At 37.5% G+C, this 27960-nt stretch overlaps 1 protein-coding gene across 1 annotated transcript in view; it reads left to right on the forward strand.

Moving 5' to 3' along the window:
- SYNE1 (spectrin repeat containing nuclear envelope protein 1) overlaps window positions 1-27960 on the forward strand; it is a 306387-nt gene that overhangs the window by 151140 nt on the left and 127287 nt on the right. Inside the window, exons 54-73 of the mRNA XM_064509137.1 lie at window positions 1415-1551; window positions 2470-2647; window positions 3556-3738; window positions 5311-5454; window positions 5797-5952; window positions 7559-7723; window positions 8927-9099; window positions 9630-9783; window positions 9924-10067; window positions 12472-12636; window positions 14127-14444; window positions 15349-15504; window positions 16202-16372; window positions 17108-17434; window positions 18556-18708; window positions 19929-20096; window positions 21142-21318; window positions 22230-22376; window positions 24569-24694; window positions 26193-26369. Of these exons, the coding sequence (XP_064365207.1) occupies window positions 1415-1551; window positions 2470-2647; window positions 3556-3738; window positions 5311-5454; window positions 5797-5952; window positions 7559-7723; window positions 8927-9099; window positions 9630-9783; window positions 9924-10067; window positions 12472-12636; window positions 14127-14444; window positions 15349-15504; window positions 16202-16372; window positions 17108-17434; window positions 18556-18708; window positions 19929-20096; window positions 21142-21318; window positions 22230-22376; window positions 24569-24694; window positions 26193-26369 (3519 nt within the window). The remainder of the gene's footprint in view (window positions 1-1414; window positions 1552-2469; window positions 2648-3555; window positions 3739-5310; window positions 5455-5796; window positions 5953-7558; window positions 7724-8926; window positions 9100-9629; window positions 9784-9923; window positions 10068-12471; window positions 12637-14126; window positions 14445-15348; window positions 15505-16201; window positions 16373-17107; window positions 17435-18555; window positions 18709-19928; window positions 20097-21141; window positions 21319-22229; window positions 22377-24568; window positions 24695-26192; window positions 26370-27960) is intronic.

Here is a 27960-nt window from a genome sequence, read left to right on the forward strand (position 1 = left end):
GTCTGCTCTGCAGATTATGCTGGAGTACCTGGCAGGATACTGCAGTGAAGGCGTTGGTGGACCCCAGCGTGAGGACTGCTTTTGTTGCAGTGGTTATTGCACCTCTCCTAGTGAGGTGAGCTAAGCCAACAATGGCACTTTTTTGTGGGCTTGGCTGTCTCCAAATCAAGAGTCTTGCCAGTGCAGCAGTGACAGCTAGTAACCCATTCACTCTCACTGCGTTGTAAGAAGCTCTCCTTTCTACATTTTTAAGCCCTCTGTGAAAATATTGAAGCTGTTAGAAGCTTTGTGTGTAAATTCCCTTTTTTGGATACAGATCAAAATAGTTTTTATTGAGCATGTTAAACTCAGGCAGGCAGGCTAATTATACTTACATAAACTGTCTGATATTTGCTGTTCCCTAATTGTATATATTTTCATATGTACACAGCTAACAGATAATATCGTACTCATTTATCAAAACCAAATGTATATCTTAAGCTTTTTCTTTGTAAACATTTTAAGCTAAAAAAGTTTGAGGCCTCCAGAAATTTGGTCTCCAGAAACTCGTAACTTCACATAAGCCTCCATGCTTCTGTAGGTTTGAGTGTTGAAATAATTTCAAAAATTAACATGCATAGATTACAAATTAAGTTGACCTTAAATTTCCATAGACATTCAAATGATTTTTTAAAATTTCTTGACCAGTATTTCTTAGTCCTGTTCATTATTAAAAAAAAGGATGAAGTGTTCAAAAAGCGTCCAAATGTTTTATGAGCAGCAATGCCACATTCAACAGTAACTTTTAACTATTTTTGAAAGTGAGATTCAGGTTTCTAAATTGCTTTACTTAAAATACTCTATATATTTTGTTCTTAATCACTGTACTCACATTCTACAGTTTTTTAAGTATTTAGAATTACCCTTAAAGGGGTCTTTCTTTTTTCATTGACTGTGCAAGTAATTTAGCTTTCTAGTTCGGATCACTTGACTCAAACCTTAATTAGATACCTAACACAGCCAGCGTGAATCCCCTTCCTAGATTTATGTTTTTCCAGCTAATTACAAGTGGGTTGAGTCCAGAGAAGTACCAGAGCAAGAAGTGCCTAAACACCTTTATAAATCCAGCCACATTTATTTTGGTGCCTTATGTTGGTATGAAGAGAATATCTAGCATTATCTGTGTCAAAATAAATGGCACAGGACATTGTTTACTTGAAAAAGTGCCAGATAGTGTAAGGCATTAACAGAATTTTTTAATGTTATGTATTTAAAAGTTTTTGACACTTGGATTCTACACAGATGTGGGTTTTAGGAGTAATATTTCCACATAGTATGAAGAATTTAAGATATGTTCATTTTAAATGATAACATTTTGCAGACAAGTATCTTTTTATGTTGCTGTTTTTGTTTAGTGTTTGCTATGTTTTAACAGGAAACATTGGATGCACTAGCAAAGTCTGAGCATATGACAGATGAGATCAAGACTCAATTAAATGACCTTTGTAGATTTTCCAGAGATTTGAGTGATCATTCTTCAAAAGTTTCAGGGTTGATTAAGGAGTATAACAGGTATGCATTCATCTTTTTGTGGTTAATCCGTCCCACATATGTATGAGTTTTGTTTTAAGGAATCATCAGTCAGAATCTTAGAAGTGGACAATGACTAGAATCATTGTCATGCTTTTAGTGGCAATAAAGATGGTGAAAAGTAGCAATTTGTTTTTTTCTAGGAGCCAGACTATGTCACCAGACTCAGCTGAAAGTAGTATATGTCCACACCTGATCTATTACAAGAGAAATCCATATAAGCAACTGAATTAGACCCACAGCTCATTTGCTTGAAGGAAGAGCAAGCTGTAACAGCTATTTAAATTATTTTTCTTATTTTTTCCCCTCATTTTGCTCTTATTTTACTAGCTGGTACATTGAAACAGTGGAGCCAGTGTTTACTTACTCTTTTGCTTTCTCAGGTCACTCTAGCTGATTTACTTTGGAGTGTGATGCTTGCTTTTCAGACACAAGATTCTGTTAGCTCTTGTAGAAGTTGTAGCTTTTGGCTCTTGTGGCTGTAAAAGAAGGGCATAATGGGTTAGACTGATGCCTTCTAACATTATGAACCTAACTGAACCACATAAATTAGAAATGCAGTTGCTGTGGGCTGCGTGTCCTGTCCCTAGAGAGAGAAAGGGGCTTGTGGAAACAGTTCATGCTTAGGTGAGCTGAATCACTGTCTGGAAATCTTTGTCTCTGTCATATCTATGACAGCTATGTCCCAATTTGCATGCTTCACTTTTAAGAAACTGAAAGCTTCTAATGGATTTCCTGATGCCTCAGTTAAGTACTTATAGTTGGTAAGAGGACTCCAAGTTAACCTAACCTTACCATTTTGTGTCAGAGAACTAAATAATTGCAGTCACCTAACAGAACCCTACCTTTCCTCCCCGCCTCCCTCCACTCTCTTGTACTTCCCTAATGTGATATACCTAGCCTCTGCCTGCAAGCTTCAAAAGGATGTCAGAGTAAAGAGCAGATCTTGCAGCAAAGATTTCGGACGGCTTTCAGGGACTTCCAGCAGTGGCTAGTCAATGCAAAAATCACCACAGCCAAATGCTTTGATGTGCCTCAGAATATCACCGAAGCTTCAGCAAGTCTGCAGAAGATACAGGTAACTCTAAAGCAACAAGATATTAATCTAAGGGAGACCCAATTGACTTAATATAAAATTCAGATTGAATTTGGAGGTAACTTGATGATTATGAATATTAAACTATTTGTATATAGTAATAAAGTTTTCAGATAGCTTCATTGATATTTAGTGCTGCTAAATTAATTTTACTCCTCAATGCTCACAAAATGCTTTTAATAATTGCAAGTTATAAAAATATTATACCAGTACAATGAAATTTAAAAATCTGCTCATTTCCATTTATTTTCCTATAATTCTGACACATAAATATTTCCATATACTTCTTGCACACCAGCATTATGCAAGTAATCTGTAAAGACAAATACTTTGAACTAGGGAAAGTAAGTTAAGGATGCAGAGGATAAATCACACAGGTTAGACGTAGCTCAGGATCCTCCAGTTAGTCCATACCCCTACACATTTGTTGAAAGGACGGTGTGGTCATCTCAAGTGGCTTTCATTTTGTGTGTAACCTCGAAGTTGGCCATTGCCCTAGTAGTTACTAACCATACTGTGCCAGGATATTGGTTCCCTGAAACAGAAGTGTTATCACTTGCTTTACCATGAAAATTTAAAGAAATATAATGCCCAAATAAAGGACAGGTCATTGTCTCATGAAGTGCAGAACATATTCTTAAATAATCCTAGAGTTTTAGTATATACATTGTTTAGACACATGACACTTCTGGTCCAGGTATCTGTTGTCCCTAACTCTTTTAAAATGGAATGCACCCAAATAGGAATTAATATGTTAATGTGCAGAAACAATAAACTTCTCTGTCTGTTGAATTTTCTGGGAGCTTTGCCATTGACCTTTCCTGAGACCTGAAGTTCACAAAGAAAAAGCTTTTACTAAATACAACCTATTCTCTCATTATTATTTTTAGGAATTCTTATCAGAAAGTGAGAATGGGCAACATAAACTAAACCTGGTAGCATCCAAAGGAGAACTGCTGTGCTCTATATTACCAAAAGAAAAGGCTCAAGTTATCCAGGACAAAGCTGCTACTGCTAAAGAAGATTGGAAAAATTTTATCACCACCCTTCACCAGAAGGAATCTGCATTGGAGGTATTGAACTTGTCACAGCAGGAAAAGATTGGATCTAAATCTTCTCTTTGCCTTTTGTTTCAAACCACGCACATCTTGGTAGAGCTCCTTACAGTTTATGTCTCCCATATAGCCATCTGGAAGTGCTTATAATGTGACACAACTAATACATAGATACTCACAAGAAGTCTTATTCTTCCATTTTACTTCCATTTTACTTATATTTATTTATATCCTTACCATATGATTTTACTTTGATTTAAATGGGTGTTTCATGCAGAAGGATATTGTTCACAGTAACTGAAGATGGCAGAGAGAGCAGTGGCTCAAAGTCATTAACTCGAGTCTCATAAAATATACTGGAAAACTAAAACACATTAAAAAGACATTCTGTTTTTTAAGGACTCTTTCCTTAACAGAGAGTTCTGACACCATTGCTGACGGACTAGTCCCAGTACAGTGGGTAAACTTTGTCCCTTTTCTTGGGAATGGGTGAAATGCAGTGAAGATTAATTTGAGCAACTTTTTTAGTAAGCCCCAGTGCCCTTCTCTGTTCAGAACTCACAATTCAACAAGCATAGAAGGTAAATATCTTTAAAACATAATCTTCTTCAAGGTCGCAGGTTTTAAGGTCAAAAGGCCTTAGTTGGAATTCCCTGCATAATGTAGGAGAGTTAAAATTTGCCTAGGCATTCCTGTTTCAAACCAATGCTGTCTAGCTGAGAAAAAATTCAGATTGATTTAATAGGTCATGTAGTAAATTCTTTCAAAGAACTTCTCAGGTAGCAAGGACTTATCTTTCTTTGTCTCACAGTGGCCATGGGAAGATGTCCTAAGAGGTTAATCTTTCTGAGCCCAGCATTTTTCATTCTCATAGGCCAATTCTTTTATTCTGATATTTAATTTAAGTGATAAGGCTATGGCTAAACAAGAAAGCAAAATGAGTCTAAAAAATAGTAATAACTATGGCACTGGAACTATATATTTCTATTCCATATGAGTTATTTCAGATACACTTTTTTTTAGCATGCAGAATAACCCTATAATAAAAATATGCAGACACTGAGGGAATGCCTACATACACATTATGCACACATTTTTACAACCAAAGTTTTACACTAAAAATATAATCAGAAACAATCCTCATTACTGGGTTGAACATAGCCATACAGCCCCTAGGAATGACAGCATCCCTTTAAATGGGGATCAGTGTGGATGACTGCAGGCAGATGTTAAGTAGCTCTCATTCCAAACTAGATTCAGACTGCCTTAGCTATGTGAGTTAGACTTATGTTGAGTTGAAGCTAATAAGCTCTATAAAGCTTTCAGTTCAGAGAAAATTTGCGTTGGCCTCCCCTCAACTGTGTTGACACATCCTAAATTGTTGCCTCTGTTTCCTCTCCTAAAGAGGTATTCTCTCAACTTTTCTGTGAGATGGGAAGGAACAGAGTGGTGTTACTTATCTTGAAGAGATGTTGTAGTACTTCACCTCAGTAGTATGTCCTTCACGTGTGCTTGGTCTATGAGTTGTGCATTAGTTGCATCCTGTGCAGTGGGACTGTTTATAAATTCATGCATTGCATGTCTTCCCAGAACTTAAAGATCCAGATGAAGGACTTTGAAGTAAGTGCTGAGCCTCTGCAAGAGTGGCTGAGCATGACTGGGAAGACGGTACAAGGAAGTAGTAGTCGACTCCATGATCTTCCTTCCAAGAGGAGAGAACAGCAGAAGTTACAGGTGGCTTCTTATGAGCCTTTTTAATACAGCCAGCCCTTCCCCTCCCATCCTTCCAGTCTCACTCATTCTTTCTAAATCCTTGATCATACTGGCATCCTGGCCTCTAAATAAGATGAAAGCTGGTTTCAACCATTGCTTTTGACAGTGCTCTACAAGCAGGTGTTACTTCTCCACATTCCTCATGACATGCTGCTTCATTGCTGTAGCTGTATGGTGTGCCTTTCTCAGCATGCTTGCCATTTGTCATTTCTGTTTTTTTTTTTTTTTTATGGGGGCTTCATGCTTCTATGTTGTCTGCTTTCTTGCATCCACTCTTAATATTAACATGCTTGTGCTTTACAGTCTGTCCTTGAGGAAATAAGCTGCCACGAGCATCAGCTCAGCAGGCTAAAAGAGAAAGCTCAGCAGCTGTGGGAAGAGCAAGCTGTCAGCAAAAGCTTTATGCGCAGAGTGTCTCAACTGTCTTCTCAATACTTTACTCTAAGCAATTTGACAAAGGTAATGCACCCTGTATATGTGCTTTTAAGCAGCTTATTTGGTGTATGTGGAGAAAAAAAAGATTGAAATGTGAACTACTGCAGCTGTCTTGTTCATCTGATGTGTGGCACGTCTGAGCTATCTTGTCTTTTGCACTGGGTTTAAAAAGTGGGAAGTAAGGACCTGGATAATGCCATGAACAGTTGACAAAACAGAAATGTGGTTTTTTTAAATGTATTTTGATTGAAAAGTAATTGAAAAAATAACTACCTGGTTATACAATAATTCTCCCCTCTCCCCACGTAATAAAACAATTTTGATTACTTAAAGCATTGAAGATAATTTAGTTTAGTAATCAGGGCACTTGAAAGAGGTATTTTTCAAAACTTAGGCATTTCATTTTTTTCTTTAAAATACAGAAGCTTTATCAGGAAATGTTATTGCTTCATGACATCCTGTAGTGATGATTCATTATCTGCTTCCTAAGTGTCTTGTCTAAAACTTGATAGATTAGTCTTCAGCATTATTTTGAAAATAAAATTGTTATCTGTCAGGCTGATTTTGAAGATTCAGGGAGAGGGATAGGCCAAAGTCTGAAGCATTACACTAGGAACTGAGAGAGTTAGGTTAAATTTTGTCTGTTCTGCTGAGTGGTACTTGACAGGATGCTTCACCACCTGATACTCTTTCTGTCTCCATTGTGTGAGCAGATTAAAAGGTCTTTGTATCACGACTGTTACTCTTCACAAAATGCCAGTCATGAAAGCATATCTAAAGCTGTATGACTTACAATAATTTTCAGTATGTATAGCCATAGTAAATTTTCATGATTAAAAAATGAGAAAAGGAAAGATACATGAGTAACTAACATTAGCTTATAAGGGCAGAATTTCTAGGAGGTGCCAGAATGAGAGGATGGTGTCTGGGGCAGAGGATATGTATGATCCTATATGTGTGAGAAATCCCAAAATTCTTTGGGCAGCCCTGGAAGTTTAGGACAGATTCACTTCTGTTACTTCCTCAGTGCGTTTCAGCAAGTTGACTTTAATTCTCAGTCACAACATAAAATATTCTGTGCTCTGGATTCCTGTTAATCTCAGGCCTTGTAGCAATGAAAAGTCTGGTAAACTTTAGCATTTTTTCTTTTGCGTGTCAGTGTTACTGATTTTCCAGAAAAACTGATATGCCAGAAAGAACTGTTGAGAAAAAATAAGCCTTATAAGCCTCACAGGCTTATATCTGTCTTGTGCATTGACAGGTTTTACAAGTTATTTTCACTTGCAGCATTGATATGGAGTTGAATTAGGCGTGATTCGCCAGATATTAAAAAAAAAGAAAGAAAGATAAACAGAAAACTTGCATCTGCTTTGAATGAGGCACAGACAGATGAAACTTTACATTTAGAAAACAAAAGCGGACACTTCTGACATTTTCATTTATACATTATGTTTGGACAACTGTCACGTGTGTGTGCGAAATGATAGTTACACGTACACTTACTTCAGCATGGAATGAATTTATGAAGAGAATTGGTGGGTATAATTTAGGAAACTTGTTCTAGCACCAGAAGTAGGCATGGGGAAAAATGGTCATTTGAATGCTGGTGCTAATTGCTGATGAATTTCAGGAGAAGGTTTCCAGGATGGATAGGGTCGTTGCAGAGCACCAGCAGTTCTCTCACAGTGTCAAGGAACTCCAGGACTGGATGGCTGATGCAGTTCACATGCTTGAGTCCTACTGTCATCCCACTGCAGACAAGAGTGTGCTGGACAGCCGGATGTTAAAGCTGGAGGTATGGCAACAAGATTCCAGAATGACCTCCTTTAAAGTCTGTAAGAGGAATGCAAATACCCCATTCTTTACATAAGTTGTTACATATTAGGGTAACAACTCATACAGTTCATATCCTGGTTTTCCATTTACTCAACACTTCTTACAGAGAAAAACACTCATTATTAGATGTTTTCACTAAGAAAGATATAGGTACCATTATGACATGGAAAATTGTTCATACATACAAATTTCTAAAAACTCAGAAGATGCTATATGGCTGTTGAAGGCTAAAAGGAAGAAGTATGATATTCACATCTGTTACTTTAATATACGGTTTCTCAGATACTACAGGCAATATGAATGATTTGGCACAGCTTTTCCTAATACAGTCTGCTTGTAGTTGTTGAAACACTGCCTATCCAGGACTAATTTATGTCTCCTAGGTAGGATTTTGCTTTAAAAATGGTGAGTACCATTAAGAAAATAGCCCTTATATCACTGTACAAAAGATGTTAAAGGCTGTACTCAGAAAACACTGCTTTTCATAACATTGGTGTCTGTAGTTTGGTCACAGCTCAAAAGCTGAGACAAGCCCCACAAAACGATAAGGATGCCTCGAAAAGCAAGAGATTGTGGCAAAATACTAAATTCTTGTTTTGCCTTTTGTTTTTTGTCTTTCAGGTTCATGTTTTGAAGTTTCTCATGACTTTACATAGTGTTAGAAGCCCTATAGTTTACAGGTGCACAGCTCCAGGGCCTGAGGTCTTAAAGATGATATTGCTGGTTGTCACCTGAGTTTATATGCTGATACTCTCATTTCACATCTTAGTTGAACTGTACTTCAGCCTTATAGTAGGGTTTTTCATCACGGCTTGTTTTGTCTCAGAATAAATACTCCTGTTTTCCACCTAAATGACATTCCTTTCAGAATATCTCCTTTTCCACCCCAGAAATACCTTCTCTGATGCAGTGCAAGTGCCTGCATAGATTCAATGATAACTTCTCTGTTAACTTAAGATTTATGGCCCAAACCTACCCTTTGAAAGATATCTTTTCCTTGTGAAACCCAACTATAAATCCCACTCCCGTTTTCCAAATGACTTTTTCTACAACCTGCTAAATTTGATCGGTTCATTTTCTGGTGAAGCTAGTTAGTGTATTCGTGCCAAGTTTATGACAAAACTGGAACATCTGTTTACTGGAATATCTGTTCAATTTTTAGGGACTCCTAGCAGAGAAACAAGAAAAAGAAATCCAAATGAAGATGGTTCTGACGAGAGGAGAATCCGTTCTGCAAAACACTTCTCCAGAGGGAGTGCCCGTGATTGAACGGCAGTTGCAGACCCTGAAGGACGGCTGGGCTTCTCTTCTGTCTGCTTGTATCCAGTGCAAGAGGTAAAAAGGGTATGAGGTGCAGAATGATGCTTGATAGCAAAGCACTGTTAAAAATTCTGTAATTATAGTTCTAGCAGTGATGCTGAAAGTGATAGAATAAAATTAAAAACATAAAAAATGCAGCCTTCTATGGTGGAACATCACTAATTGAAAACATTTCCATTTGAAACAACCAAGGCAATTAACCATGAGAATGCAGCAGCTTACTAATGTATGAAAAAGACCAGAAAATTTCTGATTCAGGGTCTTATGCTTTCAATTGTGTTTTATTTACTAAAGCTAGCGCACATCAGCTAGCTATGTAACTTACAGACCTCCTTAACCTTCCGAGTTTGGAAAACTTAATCCCTCTATATGAGCCACATGTGCTCCTAGTCAGCCTGTATGGGTCTTCACAGCTCTGTCTAGGGTTGTTTAGCTTGCTATGTATCTGTCATAAACATAGTCTAGAATGACTGTATGTGACTATATCTGACTGCTTAAATAGCATGAGAAACTGCACTATTGCAACAAACATTTTTAAATTACAGTCAGCTGGAAGGAGCTCTCTCCAAATGGACAAGTTATCAGGATGATGTTCACCAGTTTTCCAGCTGGATGGATAAAGTAGAAGCAAGCATGAATGCTTCTGAAAGGCAATATGCAGAACTGAGGGAAAAAGCAGCTGCCCTCAGCAAAGCAAAGGTGTGTTTGCTTTACAACAAATCAACAACAAACCCATATTACTTTATAAACAACAAAAAAGTCTGAATAACTGTAAGATTAATCCATGGTCTTGTTTTAATGTTGCTGCTTCATAAATCTGTTTTGCTCTCTCTTTTCAGCTACTCAGTGAGGAAGTGTTGAGTCACAGCAGCCTGTTACGGACTATTGAAATGAAAGGCAATGGAATGACTGAGCATTATGTAACCCAGCTCGAACTCCAAGACCTTGAGGAGCGATACGAGTTCCTCAAAGACAGAACAAGGGTACAGTTTTCCTTGATAACACTCAATCAAATTTTCCTGACAAAAAGAGAGCAGACAAAAAGAGAGCAAAGAGTTTTCTCTGATGATTTGTTTTACAGTTAAATAAAGAGTAAAGGTTTGGGGGCAGATGTAATTTATTTGTGTGACAGAAAATTATTATGATGAGTTATCAGTCTTTTTATACCAGTGAACTTCAAACCTTTTCAGAAAGTTTCTGAAGTTTTGAATCTGAAAAAAACGAGTGAATAGTTTGAGGAATTCTATATCAAACTTCTCATTGACTTCAGTTGCAGAGACGATTTTACCCATCATGACTGAAAAGTCCAAAGCATCTCTGAGTGTCTGTGGTTTGTATGAATGTATGTTTTGCAACAGATGTAGTCAGACAATCAGCAGATTCACAACCAGCAGCAATTCACAAATGGTTGAGACTTACATGAGAGCTTACTACCAAACACAAATCTTATTAGCAAGTGAAAAAAATGACTCTGTAGTCAAATGACCCAGCATAATAAGTCCTGCATTAAATGATAAGTGCTAGTACAATAGATTTGGAAGACAGGTGAAGACCAAGATGACTTTTTATGTAAGATGTAAGATAAAGTAAAAACACCTCTAGATATCTCCAGCAACAAAAGACCTGGTGGTACATTTAGTAAAGCTAGATGGTTATATCCAGTTAACCCAAATCCCCCCTGTGGTAATTAAATTATGCCTACTGTATCCTCAGACAAGCCACTTTTCTACATGACAGAAGGGTAAGAAAATTGAATTTTGTTCTCTCAGGGATGTCTTTTTCCTGTGGAGAGGGCCAAAATTCAGATTTTCAGATGCATAAGTGGTTCTTTGTTGTGTGGTACTCTCTTTCACAACTGCAAAGAATGCAATGTGCAGTCTTTCTTTGGACATCCTCTGTTTGAATGAACTCACTCATGGTTGCCAGAGAGATGAAAGGAGAGTCCTGGAAAGTGTGAGTGGATACCTAGTATTCCTGCTAACACAAGGATCCTCTCACTTTTGTTTTTTCTTGAATCTTTGTCTCCTGCACACATCTGTGGTGTCATGGGCTGCTTGTATTTCCTCAGCTTAAACAACAGTATTATCTGTGAGAACTGGGTGCTAGTTCACAGAGGCAACAGCTCTGTACCTCTTCTCTAATGTAACAAGAATCATTGCTTCTTTCCCTTCCCACCTGATATGCCAGATAACTTTTCATCTTCCCCACTTGCAACTGATGGTGTTAAGTGTCTAGCCTACATGCAGCCCTTAGGAGCTGGAAGAAATTCAAAGTTCAAAGCCAATACCTGGAAAGCAGAGATTGGCCAAAATCACTGGGAAAAAACAGCTTGGTAGCTGCTGGAATGTACTCCTTGGGTTCGTCACTTCAAATCTTGGCCTGGAGAGAAAGTACACAAGCTTCTCCAAGGGTTTGTGACCCAAGCCAGAGCAGAGCACGGCCTGCAATGCCCTGCAGCCACTGGCAATAGGAAAGAGAACTAGTCTGTTTTTCTCTCTTCCCACTCCTGGATGTGGGACAGACCATATAAATGATGGACAATGCTCCTCTTTCTTTCTTCCCATTGTCCAGAATTGTTAGGAATAGGTAAAGCAGACAGTAGATTCATGGCTGCTATCTATGGGAATGTTCTTCTGTCTATTTAGTCTGTTGCCCTGACAGTGTTGTCTCCATCTAAACTTAGGCTTCTGTTCCCAGCAGTTCTTCCAGGGTGAGATTTACATGTGGTGTACTCTTCTTGCACCTAGAAAGACCAATCTGTTGCTAACATATGACACCTTTCATACTGTACCCCACATATGATAATGTTTTTAGGATTCGGTTGTGAAATTGTTGTAACTTGCTTACCCACATATATAGAAAATTTGCAGTCCAGTTCTTATTGTGTTCTTTAGGAACTGCCCACACATGACTTGGGTAACCTTCAAAACTAAAGATAGTGGATAGTCTTAGTAGAAGGCTGGCTGATTATTATTGCACTGGCAAAAAAATCCTGCAAATAAAAATGAATTAATTTCTAAGCTCATCCTCTTGTTGATCATTTCAGTAAAGTTAATTAATTTAGACTGGTTTAAAAATAAAGTAAAATAGGTCTTTTGTTATTAGACATTAAGGTTCCATTTATAATTGATCCAAGATCAAAACTTCAGATCCCAAAAGTCACAGAACTTAGATAAAGAATCTTTTAGGATGTATAGCTGTATCCCCACACGACCTCTCTTTTGCTATAGTTGATCAAACTATCCTCAAAATCCAAATGCTCTTGAATTTTAAGAATACACAGCTTCATACCCAAGAGTTTCCCTTGATGTCACTTCTAGATTTAGAATTTCTTGGTTTGATGAAACACTAATACATATATACGTATATATATATTTAAATAAACAGGAAGCAGTAACGAAAGCTGAAGGACTGCTTAACTTACATCAGGAGTACCAAAGAAATTTGAAGGCCTTTGAAGTCTGGCTGGAGAAGGAACAGGAAAAACTTGACTGCTTATCACATCTGGAAGGTGATACCCAGAAACAGGAGGCGACACTTCGAGACTTACAGGTACAGAACTTGTGACATCTCATTTCAAAAAATCCTACCTGTGAAATAACAGAATGGTATTAACTGCTGGACAGAAATTGCATCTCTTTTTTGCCTTGAGAACAGCTTTGACTCACAGATATATAAGCCTTTTGCTGTTCAAGAGTGCTTCCAATAAAGTCAGTGGAAACATTATCACCTATTTCAAGGAAGAAGTGTCAGGCCTTGTATGTAATCTCCAGGCATACTAAAGCTTTCTTGCAAGTATTGAATTTGTTTTAGATCTTGGCCTGTATTGAGGATGCTACCTCTTCTTTTCTTTGTGTTTCATAGAAAATCAAAAGTAATCCTTTCATTGAGTTTTCATCTTTCACTGCTTACAGTGCAGATGCATCTCACCTATCTTCAGGAGTCTAAATGTCAATGTGTAGCCTAAGCTAGTCGTGTAGGGTTCTTCTGTGGAGAAGACAGAGAACGATAGCCAGCTCCCACTTCTGCTAGACAGCTGTGTTTGATGGAATAAATTGTTCTTTGAATTATTCCAGTTTCACTGACAGCCGTGAGATTCTCAGCAACCAATCTCACCTCTCAAGTGAGGTGGGAAGACTATGGGTGAACGCTTAGTACTTCAGTAATCTCCTAGTTATGATCTGAAGCTGACTTAGGATATTTTCATGCCTGCTCTTGAAACTAGCAGTAACACAAAAGGTCTATACTTGAGCTCATGAGTTATGAAATATTTCATACTTTTTTCAGGATATTGGGAAGACCTTTGTATGATCAGGGATTCTGCATGTATGTCTTGCTATAGGAGTATATTTTTTAAAATCTGAAACCATTTTAAAAATCTGAATATATATCTCAATTATAGAACAAAAAGATACAAAGTACATTGGTTAGGTAATTTCCTGCTTGTATTTTGCTAGTAAAACTAATTCCCTGCATGCCTTTTAATCAGGTTCTAATAAACATGAAAATGCCACATTTATCCAGAAGAGGGTATCTAGAGTTATTTTGGAATTATGTATGAAAAACATATAGAAATAAACAGGCATGTTTATTATTAAAGAATCTGAGTTGTAAATCTTGAGCCTCGGCTTGTTCCTTGTTTTTAAACAGATTCAATTTTAGAATCAGTGTTACAGTGTGCTTGCCATAGCTGGAAAATTTTGAGTTTAAGGTTGTGTTGAGTGTATTCCAGGCTCCCATGCCAGCTCGAGTGGCAACTGTTTCAGAATTTATAAGTTTAGCAGGAGAGGAAGGAATATAAAGCATATTTCATCAAGAATTCTCTCTAATTCATTGGTCAATAATACTGCTAATGGGTTTGTTTTGTAAATGAGCATGCCAGCATAAGGTGTTCATAGAGGTAGCGTAATGTGTGTTCAACCTTAAATACTTACAGGAAAGATCTAGATAACTTAACTGCTTTTTTCTCAAGCAGAATGAAGTCTGCCATGTGTGAATAAAAGCTGTTAATGTAGGATCTGTATCCATAACTGCGTTTACAGGAGTTGCAGGTCCACTGTGCAGAAGGACAAGCATTACTGAATGCTGCTGTCCATGCCAGAGAGGAGGTGATTCCTTGGGGCATGCCTCAGATAGAGGACCGAGCCCTGGAATCCGTACGACAGGACTGGCAAGTTTATCAGCACAGGCTTTCTGAAGCAAGAACACAATTAAATGCAACCGTGAGCAGATTGAGGTTAATGGAGAAAAAATTTCAGAAGGTAAATGACTGGCTAACAGATCTGGAGGAGAAAGTTACTATCAGGACTGGGAGGCAGTCTGGTAGAGCAACAAAGGAGATGCAGCTGCAACAAATGAAGGTAAGCAATATACTTTAAGGAATTATTTAAATAGAATATTACATTAGGTTTTGACATCAGTGTTTAGTTTCATGGTGAAAATGGCAAGAAACATTGCTATTCATTCTGAGGCTGTGCCAAGAATGAGAGGTCTAAGAGCTAGCTCCTGGGTCCAGGTATATGCCCTGGCCCTGTTCCAGTCCCCAGCTGGGACAAAGCTAGCATTGCTGCTCTGCTCCTCTACACATCTTATGCTGGAAGAGAATCCGGCTAACTCAGGGACCAAGGCTGTAGGGTACGCCAGAGAGCACATTTCCTGCTATCAAATGCCTACATCCATTTTACTGGTAAAGGTATGGATATATCAATGTTGGAATCTCATAGGGAAATCTGGAATTCATTTGCTCTGTGAAATACAAAGGCATAACTGCGGACAAAGGTTGATCCTGGAGTGGGAAGGTGTTAATGTGGTAAGCAGAGTAAAATTTGACAAATTCTGGTGTGATGTGTCTGCTGTGTAGTAACTGTCCTTAGACTCTGCACGGAGTAGACACAATTGTGAATAAATAAAGGAAGCAGATTTCTGAAGATTCAAGGTTACACTTCACAGTCATTTTTAAAACTTTGGACAACATGAAAGTTCTATAGGAAGTACAGCTTGTATTTCTGCTATTATTTGGAAAAAAAGTATTACATCTACTGTAATAAAGTGAAGTCAAGCTGTTATGATGAAACATCCATCATGTTTGTTCCATTCTGGGTCAACTGACTGTCATCAGATTCTGTTTAGTTTCCCTGTTGTAATTCCATGTTTACAATCATGTATTTGTTTTGCTTTTTAATCCTAACTTAATTGCAACAAAATTCCTGTTGTGTTTAAGACATTTGAACTAATCATATAAGCTGGATAATGTCTTTGTCATAGAAGTGGCATGAAGAAATAACAGTCTACAAAGATGATGTGGAGGAAGTTGGGGTATTGGCTCAGCAAATACTAGAGGAACGTCTAACTACAAGTAGAATGGGAAGCCAAGCCACACAACTTACTTCTCGATATCAAACTCTTCTTCTTCATATGTTGGTAAGTAATGAAAATTAGTTCAGTATAACATTATAAAGTGTCAGCTTAGAAGAAGGTTCAGTTAGCCTTTCTTTAATTAGACATCATCAGAGGTTATTCATTACTGTAAACTCCATAATATAGCATTTATGTGTGTATATTTATATATACACTAGATTTCACTGGACTAGATGTATTAGAGAACTATTATCAGGACAAAGCCCTTTTCGAAGTTTTCAGTAGTAAGCAGATGTTGTTACTATCTTTTGGGGAAATTTCAGGAGAGAAATTCAAAATTCTCTGAGTTTCAATGCTGAATGACCTCTAGAGAAAAGTTTTCAGGTTATCATTGAAACATAGGTATGGGGAAATTTGAATTGATAAGGTCTTCATGTCACTTTAAATGTTAAGTGTCTGATAGTACCATAATCACTAACTGCAATTCAGATTTCAAAATATAACTATCTTTTCATTGTTCAGTATTATCTCCATTTTAACATTAGTGATTGCTGTATGTATACCTTAAGAAGACCCTAGTGAGAATTATCCACTAGACAGGAAAGGACTCAGGAACAATGCATTTATTCTTAGTATATCATTTTTTATTAATAAATATCAATTTAGCCAATAAACAAAAGCCAATAGCAAACATTAGCCAATAGCAGTAAACATCGGAACTGATTTTGTTTCTTCCCTCTCTCCCCATATTTGTTTGTAGGAGCAAATAAAGTTTCTGGAGGAAGAGATTCGAAGTATAGAGGAGTCAGAATTAGCTTTTTGTGCTTACACAAATTGGTACGGAGCTACCAACAAGAACTTCAGAAATGTAATCACCAAGTTTGATGTGGTAGATAAAACAGCAATGGAGAAAAAAATGCAGAAATTAGAGGTACAGCCTACTTGAATACGATTCATTATAGTTTCTCTTCAGTTTCTGTTCACAAAAAGAATCCATACAGCTTTTTCCAAGTTCAGCCTACCCAGAGAAGTTAACAGGATAAAGAGCACCTTTTTTTCTGTTCTTGTATCACACTCGCATTAGATCACAGTTTGGTTGTTGAGGTTATGGATAATTCTAAATAATATAATCCTATCCTTCAGTAAAACATGTTTATGTGTATTTTGTTTTAATCTAAAATTTAAAATAAATTCCCCTCGCAAGTCATCCTCTCATATGTAATTCATCACAGTAGGCACTATAACAAGAAAGATTTTGTTTCTCCTCACTGGAATAACTCAGTAGTAAAACTCACATTTCACCTCAGAGTTGTAAATGAGTTCTTCAGATGTCCCACAGCTTAAGCATAATGTGCTAAGGGACAACTTCTAGCAATTTCAGAATTTGGAATGGTAATCCTCTCCTGATAGCCCTGAGTTTATATGTTTGTCTTCAGAAGCCCAGTGTGGAGCAAAATTGTTTGCTTTTTCTGCTTCATTCTAGCTCACCGCACTTTAACTCCAGGCATGTTAGTAATGAAAAGTCCACTCAGTTTCCCTAGCAATTCCTTTTGTGTCCTTAGAAAAATAATAATTAGCATCTTCTTAACAATAGAACTACAATGGATCAAAAGGAAAGAAGCAAGAGTTTACTTAAATTTTCTGTTAATTGATGCTTCCTTCACAGCTCCTCTTGAGTGATACGGACATAGGCCATAGTTTACTGAAATCTGCCCGTGAGAAGGGGGAGCGAGCTATAAAGTACATGGAAGAAAAGGAAGTTTCCCAGTTAAGAAAAGAAATCAGTGATTATGTGGAACAGCTTGAAGAGTTGGCTGGCTCGATCAGGAAAGAGCACATGACTTCGGAGAAGTGCCTACAGCTGGCCAAGGAGTTCTCGGACAAGTACAAAGCACAGACCCAGTGGCTAACAGAGTACCAGGACATCTTACGTGCTCCAGTGGAGCTGAAAAGTGAACTCTATGAGAAGAAGGCCCAGTTGTCCAAATACAAGGTAAAAAGAGGTTGTATCATTCTGCTATGTGAATGAATTTTGACCTAGAAGAGTCGCTATAAATCCAGGTGTCTTTTCCAGAGTCCTCAGTCAATTTATGAGACATCCCTGATCTGGATGTCTGAATCAGCATTAGAGTGAAAAGATGCATGATACCTGCACCTACAAACCAGAGTGAGCACCTGGATTTGAAATGCAGGTGTCTTAATAAAGCTTCTACATTTAAAACTTTCCTGTTATAGAGCCCAATTCTGCTTTTATTTACACACGCCCAATTCTGCTTTTATTTACACACATATGAGTAATTCTGTTGACATTAACACAGTAACTGCAGTCTAAGCAAGGATAGAAATTGATCAGTGTTTCTTCACTGCAAACATTGCTTCTGTCTACATTGGCTTATCCAGCTTTCTGGTTAAGGCTGAACATCCCAGCCGAGCTGACATCCAAGATGGTTAGATACTACAGCCTCCACTGTTTCTAATTAAGACCTTGACGAATTAATATTTTTACAACAAAACCAGTTGCCTGTCTTCATGATGCATTTGCGAAGTACTCCAGGATGCCAGATGTTTCATAAGATGACATGACATGGCTTAAATACTCCAAGTCATGAGTCAAGGCTGTGTGCCTTTGGGGAGCTGGTATCTCACTGTCTTTCCATGGATGCTGCCATGTGCCATGCTGTCTGTCCCAATGGCACAACAATGAGATAACAGGAGATCAGATTTCACACTTTTGAGAGTGCAGTCTTATGCACTAATTTGCATATCATCTCATTAGGGGGGTGGCTTCGATCATGATTCCCCACCTATTCATAGTATCTGTTCTTCTGAACAAGTTCTGTCCCCAGCATTTACCCCTTCACACATACACTCTCTTTCCTTTACCATCTCCAGGTTATCAGCCATGCTATTAGGGACTTGCAAAAGGGGCAATTGCTCTTAAATACCTAAGAAGTTATTGTCTCAGGTATGGCTGAGAAACATAGTCCTCTATTGGTGGCGAAGGAAAGGGTGATATATACCATGATAGAAAGTTGTACTTTGGATCAAAAGGAAGCAAGTGAAATAGCTCTTCTGTGTTCAATATATATTTTACTATTCTTGCTTGCATTGTAGTCCATACAGCAGACTGTTCTGTCCCATGAGCCTTCAGTAAAATCAGTGATTGAAAAGGGAGAAGCACTTTTTGATCTGGTGAACGATGCTACTCTAAAGAACAACATTCAAGACCTTCAGAGCAGTTACCAGGAACTCTGCAGAGCAACAAAGGTAAAAGAAGTCAGGAAGGAAACTCTAGGTGTTTCCCACTTGACTAATACTTTTTCCCTCTTTAAGAGGTTGCGTATTTGTTTCACATTGTCATTTCACACCCTGTACACAAAGCCAGTTAGATTTCATTACGTTTTGTTGGAACCTCTCTGATATGGAATGAACTTCTACCTAAATAAATCTAGCAAGAGTAGCTGAGGTTTAAGTGTGGCAGGTGTAGCACCAAGGAGAAATACGTCAGTGACCAGTTTCTACTTTTGTTACTCTTTTGATTGCTTTGAAGAGATTTCTGAATAAATTATTTCTTAAAGAGGCAGATGCCCTTAAATCATGCTATTTTATCTCTTGTTTCTGCTAAATTTCACACAAAACCTATTTAGTCTTAATTTGTTATTGAATGAAAGTCCGTGGAGAAAATGAAATGCAAAAAGGAAATACGTTATTTTGGCAGTGGCAATATTAATCAACATTGATTCCTTAATCAGCATGTATATAGTTCTTTGAAAGATCTAATACTTCTAAATATGTCCTAAAGTATGACTATTCCTAAAGCTTTTAATAGGTTATACTCCTAACAGGGATAAGCTTTGTAAGACCATGTTAGTACTTGTGTTTGACTTAAGTCCCTTTAATTGCCAATCCATCCACCAATAGCAGATGATCTTTTTCACAGTTGATTTTAATTGGCTGATATTCCCGTGGTCCATACCAAAAAACTCATTTTCGTTGCACTAGATGTAGTTTTGGTGACTGAAATGTAGATAACTGTAAGAAAAATCTTTTTTGAAACAAGTAAGTTTTAAGTTTATGTCTTCATCCTTAGTTTGTCTAATAGAATCACAGGTAATATGGATGACGGCTGTAAGCAGCCGGGGCCAAACCATGGTATTTGATAGGTCATGTGAAGTCTCTAACAGCTTTTTTAAAATAGACTTAATGTGAAGTTGACAGTGTTCCTTTTCATAAAGGAAGGGGTCCTCATTTTTTTCCTCACTCTTTTTTAAGCACAGTATTTCACCCTGAGTGAAAATACCACTCAGTACCACAGATTTTATTCACACAAGTAATCTTTTTGATATGTTAAGAGTCTAATCACATGAGAGTAAATCACAGGAATATTAATTTGGAAGATAACTCTCTTACTAGGCTTTAAAGCTGTTGATATTTTCTTATTCTTATAATCACCTTAACATTTAATTTTGGTTGATGTGGACCTACAGGCATATGTTGAAACTTTAGAGCTGAGAGTAAACGAACATGAGGATTACAACAGTGACTTGCAAGAAGGGGAGAAATGGTTGCTACATATGTCCAGCAGGCTTGTCAGCCCTGACCTCATGGAGAGTAATAACCTTGAAATAATTACTCAGCAACTAGCCAACCACAAGGTGGGTGAGGCTGTTAGGTAAACTTAACTTCCTTTGTCTGGTAAAGTAGAATTTTTCTTCTCTACTTTTCTGTCTCCACTCCAGAGCTTGAGTTATTTGTCATTCACCTGTTTTATTCCTACTACTACTGACTGCCTAAATGAGCATCAGTGTCATTAATGCGGTTAACAAGCATACCTTGTTGAAGCACTGTCTGTTTCTTGGATTGGACTGCATCAGCACAAGAGCTTTCTTGTACACTTGGCTGAACTCTGCTAGCTTTTTGCTGAGATCTCCCAGAAAACAGACCACAAGAAGCAGATTAGGCTTATCTTACTTCTGAGGCAATTTTGATTCAGACACTTGTAAGGAAAAAAATTATTTTAAATTTTGAATTCTTTATTTTTTTCCTCTATTAGATTGTATCTTTCCTCCATTGCTTTCAGGGATGATATTGTTATTGTTGTTATCAATGATAATCATTCTCTACATTGATAATTGGTGCTCTACAGAAGAAAAAAGAAAGCAAAATCTGAACCCCCCCAAATCTGAAATTCCAAGAGCAAATACTGAAAACTGTCAACTCATTGTAATCAGTTTATTATTCTTTAAGCAGCCTCTTTGGGTAAACATCTGCCTCCACCACAATCAATGGAAAGATCTGTCTTTAATGGAAAAGCTTATGGCATAAGATATGATTCAGTATTGCATTTGTTTCTCAGCACTAAACACAAGAGAAGTTGATGGAGCCCTGGACAGCATGCAGCAAAGGAAGATTAAGAATAGTCTATTTTGGGGCATAAGCATATAGTGTTTACACATTATGACAATACTACTAGTATTTCTGTGGGATACCTATGCACAGACGTTTGATTTTATAATGAATGTATATTCTAATAGCTTGACTATAATATTAAATGTTTTCTGCAAACTTTTTTCCAAATATGAAGACAAAGAGTATTTAAGAAGAAAAGCATTAAACATACAAGGTCATTTAAGATGCTGTGATTTGGATCCTGTTTTAAGTTTAAAATATTTCTTCAAAAGTATTTTATGTATTTCTTAGGCTATCATGGAAGAAATTGCAGGATTTGAAGATCATTTGAACAACCTTAAGAGTAAAGGTGATTATTTGATCGATCAATGTACAGAACACCTTCAAGCAAAATTTAAGCAAAACATACAAAGCCATCTTCAGGGGACAAGGGACAGCTATTCTGCCATATGTAGCACAGCCCAAAGAGTAAGTCTTGTTCAAAAATATTTTTAAACAATTTAAGAATAACATGCATTATTATTTGTATAAGTACTTGTAGTTTGTTTAAATGGTGTAAAACTCTGCTTACTGTTTCAGTTGAAATTTAGCCTACAGATTGTTAAGGTATTATTTCATCATTACTGTGCTGCAGACGAATCCCTTCTAAATATTATCTTACACCCAGAGTAACTAACTGTATATCAATCAAAAATTCTTACTTTAATCTCCGCTCCCTGACAAGCTTCATGTTATACAAGCTTCCAAGCAGTCACAATGAAGTAAATAGAACTATTCCTGGTGCAAAAACTAGGGAGGAAATTACACTCTTAGTGCCAGTAGTTTGTATACATACATCACTAGTCTTAATTATGTGCTAGGAAATACTGTTTCTCTTGGTAAAACCAGAATATACAGTAAGAAGGGGTAGCTGGGTCATTCTGTTAATCCAATTAGGAGGTCAGGTCAGTGTAATTAAAAAAAAAATAGTAATAACACTAATAAAAAGACTTACTTCATAGTCAGAAGTATTCATAGAGGTAGGTAAACTTTTATACTAGATTAATGGCAAAATGATGAATAAGAATACAGAAATATGAGAAAATGTTCTGTATTTTCATCTTTAGTTTTTCCTTCCAGAACCAGTGCGTTAGATACTATCTGTCTCCTCTACAAATGAGCAAGGGACAGTGAGAGCTTAAGGAGCTTTCCTACCTTGGTATCTTTCTGTACAGAGGCTAAAATAACTTTAATCGTTATATTATATGTTAAGTCTGTATTATATACTGTGCTACATATTAACAGTTGTGTGGGTTTTTTTCCGACAGTTTTCAAGGTCGGGGAAGAGAGCCAGTGGTGGTGTTTGAAAATTTAATGATATTACAAAATGTTTATTTTAGGTGTACAAGAGCTTGGAACATGAACTCCAGAAGCATGTTAACCATCAAGATACCCTACAACAGTGTCAGGCTTGGTTATCTACAGTGCAGTCGGAACTAAAGCCAAGTACTTGGCCACCTTTCAGCCTGGCAGATGCAGTTAAACAGGTAAAAGTTCAGTTCATGAAAATCTCAGTTATCCTTAATGAGCTGAATCCAGGTAAGAGTTTTTTATTAATAGAAATTAGATACTCTCTGTGATCTTCTTCGTGGGCTTTGTAGCCTTACCATTTCTCCCCAGTTCCAAAAGGAATACCTCGAACGAAGAATAATTTTAGGTCAGAAATCACACAGGGCTTTTGCTAGCTCTGCTTAATGCTTAGAAATATGTTCCTTAAAGCAGTTGGCTGGTTAGATAAACCTGCTCAGCTGTTCTACAGATGTGCTTAGCAGAGAGATTGTCTTTCTGCTTGTCTAAGCGCCCATCTGTCTGTAAATTAATGTTCATATACAAGACCTGGTTCCATAGTACCATGGACACGTGGTCTGTTATCAGGCAATTAAAATAATTTTTCAGCATAAGATTATTGAATTGTCTCCAGCCCACATTAGTCGTTAAGAATGGTTCCTTTTTCTTGATTATTCTTAAATAACTTAATGTATTTTACATCCGATTTCTACCTTGTTTTCAAATTAAACTAGTTCGATACTAAAAAAGATGGAATTTAGGGCTGTCTCATTCACCATGTTCTTTAATAGAGATCTTCAAATGCTACAGGTTTTGACTAGGTAAAGTACAGAAGAAGAGGATGTAAAACCTCCTTAAAGGAAGTCTGTATGGAGTGGATTTCATATAGAGAGCTTTATGGATTATTGAGGAGCAGAAACAAAGTAATTTAGGTTGGCAGGGACTTCTGGAGGTCATCTAGTCCAACTCCATGTTTAAGGTAGGGTCAATCTCAAAGTTAAATCAGGTTGCTTAGGACTTTTTCCAGTTGCGTTTTGAAACTGTGTTATGGAGCTGTGGGGCCTGGCAGCTCCGACAGGGCTGGGGAGCCATGGGCCGGAGCTGACAGCAAGGCTGGGTGAGCAGAGCAGGGCTTACAGCAGCTGGCCACGGCCCAGTGAGCACCAGCCAAATCTGGAGGACTAAGGCTCATCTGAGGATCTCTAAGGATTAGGGACCTGTTCTGGTGTTTAACTGCTTTCACTGTGAAAAAATTTTTCCTTCATATCCATGCAGTTTTCCTTGCTGGAGCTTGTCACCTTTTCCTCTCGTTCTTTTTCTGCTCATCTCTGAGCAGAGTTTGGCTCTGTCTTCTCTGTACCCCCTCCTTGTGCCACCCCACACCCTTTTAAGCGGTGGGAGACAGCAATTAGCCTCTCTTCTCCAGACTGAACAAATTCAGCTCCTTTAGACCTCCTCAAATGCCGTGCTACAGCCCCTCACCCCAGGCCTTCCCTGGATTCACTCCAATTAGCCAATATCTCTCTTCTGCGGGGGTGGGGGGTGCCAAAACTGGACACAGTACTCCAGGTGCAGCTTTACCAGTGTGAAAGAGATGAGAATTGCTTCCTCCAGCCTGCTGTCCACACTAATGCAGTAAGTCTTGGTTGCCACAAGGGCACACTGCTGTCTTACATTCAACTTCTTGTCCACAAGAACCCCCACCCCCACCCCCCCACCCCCCAAAAAAACTTGCTCTCTGGGCTACAGGGTCACTTTCCCTTCTCACTGAGACTTCAAGAGATATATATGTTGTTGCCCTGCTTGTCAACCCTAATGTCACCCTTTTCTTGTGGGATGAGGGAACTTTTTATAACGAGAGATGGACTTCTATGGGCAATGCTGAAAGGAAGACCCTGCAATGGCATAACTTTGTCAGATCTTGGCAATTGTAGATGCTGGGGACAATCAGGAGTGTTTCAGAGAGCGTGTGAAAGAAAGGCTGTGTTGTGCTGCTGGGCTGCATCCTCCAGGAGCTATTCAAACATTGGAGAAGTCTAGACAATGTGACAGTTCAATAATGGGATAAACCCTGTTTTCTGTCCACTTTGGGAAACTAAGTGACCTTGTTGAAATGTGTGTGTATCTGTGTAAAGCTTCTAGGTATAAAGAAATAAGCTGTGTAATGGAAAGACACTGACTGCTCTGATAACTGGAGGATAATAATCAAATTTTTAAGTTATTCTTTTCCATGATAATGGCAGAGCAGCCTTATCTAATAAAATAGCATATGTCTACATTCCATTTCTTGGAAATAACGAGCTAAATTAAAAATACTAAAATGCATGGTTTTAATAAAATAAGAGATTATTTCCACAGTCTCAGAGATTATTTGGGGTTTGCCTTCTCTCAGGTGAAGCATTTCCGAGCTCTGCAGGAGCAGGCCAATACGTATTTGGATCTTTTGTGCTCCATGTGTGATCTGTCAGATGCCACAGTGAAGAATACAGCAACAGACATTCAACAAACAAAACAAACGGTACAAGATAGCCACAAAAGCCAGCCTTTAATCCTATTTAGAGCTTTAATTGCCTTGATCTGTCCTTTTTTAAAAAGGTCATATTGTGTAATGGTTTAAAGAAATGTCTTCTTACTTTCATCTTAAGTACTTCATTTAGAAATAGGATTTTTTTTTTTTTTGTATTAAATTGACATATTGCTATCCTGGTAATAATACAAAGACATCTGAGGAAGATTGCCGAGGATGAAGTTACTTAGGTAATGTTATGAAATGTTGGCCTAAAGCCACACAAAATAGTTTTGTGTGGAAGAAAACCTGATCCAACATATTTGTTTTCACAAAACATAACTCAGCCTATTCTTCTGTTCATTTTATTAAATTTTAGACATATTTTCTTGTTATTATTTATTCAACAGCAGGCTATTTTTATTATTAGGAAATGCTAATATAGTCATTATAATCATGATAAAATCTTCTGTGGTAGTTCAATTCATAGATCTATTTAATTTACTCACAGAGTGCATCTAGTTCAGCATATGAATTTATGGAAGAGTGCCTTATTTTTTAAGTTTTCAAGTAGTTGAATACCTGAGTTTTAAAACAAAATCATAAACCTAAGAGCTATTAGCAAAGAAATATTGATAGCATTCTTGTTGTTGTAAACATGGAAATTTTAGTGTTTCACACAAAACTTTTTAAACTACTTCTACTGAAAATAAAAATCTAATATATACAGTAACCATCTTCCATACCAGAGGAACAAATTGTACAAATCCATGTAATGCATACAAAAAAAATGCAGTCCAAATATTGAATAGCTGAAAGGCATCCCGAATGTCAGAGTAAGATTCTGCTTTTATGTACGAAGCGGTGAAACATTAAAGAAAAGTCACAAATAGAATAGTACTGGGATACATTAAGCTGTTTGAGTGTCTAAACCTTAAAGGCACCCTACTGCTATATTTGGAGCAAATGAAGCTCTGTTATTATTGGTTTAAGGTGATTGATGGGCTCAGGTCGGGTAAGCATTCTTCTTACTGGCATTTTACAAAAGACATATAGGCAAAAGAACTGGTCTAGGCAAATTAAATGAAAGTATCTAGTTTAAGCTTTCATTTGGTCATTGAGAAGGCATGCAGAGCCCAGTCCAGTGGTATTCTTGGCATGCAGTAGATGAAGTTAATTATGCAGTCAATTTAATCTTTAACAGGAAACTTAGAACACTTCGAAATACACACACATATAAATATACTTGCTTCTCTCAAGAGTGAGTAAGAATTCTTTTTTTCACGGATTTCCTTGAATAGGTCTGATTTTTATGATTTTTGAAGTTTAAATCTTTTTTTTTTTTTTTTTTTTTTTTTTTTTTTGGATAATATTAGCCCCTTCACAATCTAGTACAGGAATTTGCTTTGAGTACAGTGTCATGCTCTCAGAAAGAATGGTATTCATCTTCCAGTCTCCAAAAATAGCTGTATTAAAGCTTTTCTACTCTTTTTCATTTTTTTTCTTCTAGATTGAGCAACAGATAATGCACTCACAGTATTTGGCTCAAGGTTGGGAAGAGATCAAACAAATGAAGGCTGAGCTCTGGATATATTTCCAGGATGCAGACCAGCAACTACAGAATTTGAAAAGGAGACGGGCAGAACTGGAACTTAATATTGCCCGGAATATGGTACTCCATGTTAAGGTAAGGAGTCTTTGGGTTAAGCACAGAAGATAAAGAAGTTCATCCTGCAGCTGATTTTATTATAATACTCATTATATGCAAGTATTGCATATAATCGCTAATATGTTCTAATTCTGTAAGAGCAAGAGCAGAGGAGACAGAGGAAGGTCAGTTTCCATATTGATGCTGTAGGAAAGCAAAACATGGTACGTTAATATTTTTCCTGTTTTTTAATACAAAACAGTTTGCAGTCTACTGTTCTGGTTTGCCTTCATTTTTAATAGGCTAATTGCTTATTGCACTGGATCTGAAGAGGAGCTATGCAGCTTGTGTTCCCTAAGATCTTTGATTCCAATGCTTGTAAATTATTTAGATCTATTTCAAAATCAGTCTAGATAACTATTCAGTGCTGGCGAATTCTGAAAATAACAGGAGAGTATGTATGATAGAATGCCAGAAAGCCAATCTAATTTACCTTAAACAGTGAGATAAATGACTTCAGATCTTCCTTTATTCTTGCTCATTTAGAGAAGAGATCATTTCCACTGCCGTTCTACAGGACACCAATAAAGTAACAAGAAGAAACAGAAAAATAAATTATTTCTTTGATAAATGATGAAAAGCTTTGGTTTTCCATTTTTGGATTAGATTTTGCTTGTGTTTTTTTCTGATATGCTAGGAGTGAAGTGAAAGGTTCAGAACACTTCCTCTTCATGTTTGTGCTCCAGCAGGGTTTGAGCATAGACTCAGGCCTTGAAGTTATCTGAGAACAATGCCAGACCTGTTATACTAGCTATCATTAAAGGGGTCCAGGAAGAGACTGGAGTCTGTTTCCTCACTATTCCAGTCAGGATTATTATGAATGGCAGGCACCTTCTATACCATCAGATGTGACACAATGTGTATTTTTCCTCTTATTTTCCCTTGCGTATTCAGATGCCTAGGTCCTTTTCGGCTAGTCTCAACGAGGGAGGAGGCACAGCCTAGGCAGTAGTCTCTCTCATCCAGAACTCCTATCAGGCCTCAGTGAAAAGGCACCACCCCCGCAAAACGCTGAAGCTGGACACGGTTATTTAGTTAGAGTTGTTTGAACTAGAATTTGAAAAACAATTATATTTATCCTGTACTGTGTAAGTGCTAAAAATATTTGGTTAATGTTATTTGTCAGTGTATTGTATATTTTGGTTTTGGATTCTCTGAGACTTCTTATGCAGTAAGAAATGTGTATGCAGATGAGATCATTTATCTACTGGAGTTTATTATCTCATATAGCAATGATACCTGAATAATCGTTGGCTTTGTTTCAGTAATTACAGCAATAATGATCACTATTGGAGTAGGAACAAAACAAGATAAGGGTGTGGGGGCTGACTGACTCACTGACTCTGGCTCCTATTTTTAGTCTCTAATACAAAAGAAAAAGAAAAGAAAAAAAATGAAGTAGAGACAGTACTGGTAGAATAAATTCTCATGAGACCTTTATCCTACATGCTATGAGGTACGGAGGGAAGCTGTGCTAGTCCAGGAGCCCAGAGAGCAGGGTATGGCGTGGCAGTGATTCCTCTGTATCACTGGCACAGGGAAACTGCCCTGGCTTGCTTTCACATCCTCC

The sequence above is a fragment of the Dromaius novaehollandiae genome, chromosome 3 (assembly GCF_036370855.1).
Source record: "Dromaius novaehollandiae isolate bDroNov1 chromosome 3, bDroNov1.hap1, whole genome shotgun sequence".
Classification (NCBI taxonomy): domain Eukaryota; kingdom Metazoa; phylum Chordata; class Aves; order Casuariiformes; family Dromaiidae; genus Dromaius; species Dromaius novaehollandiae.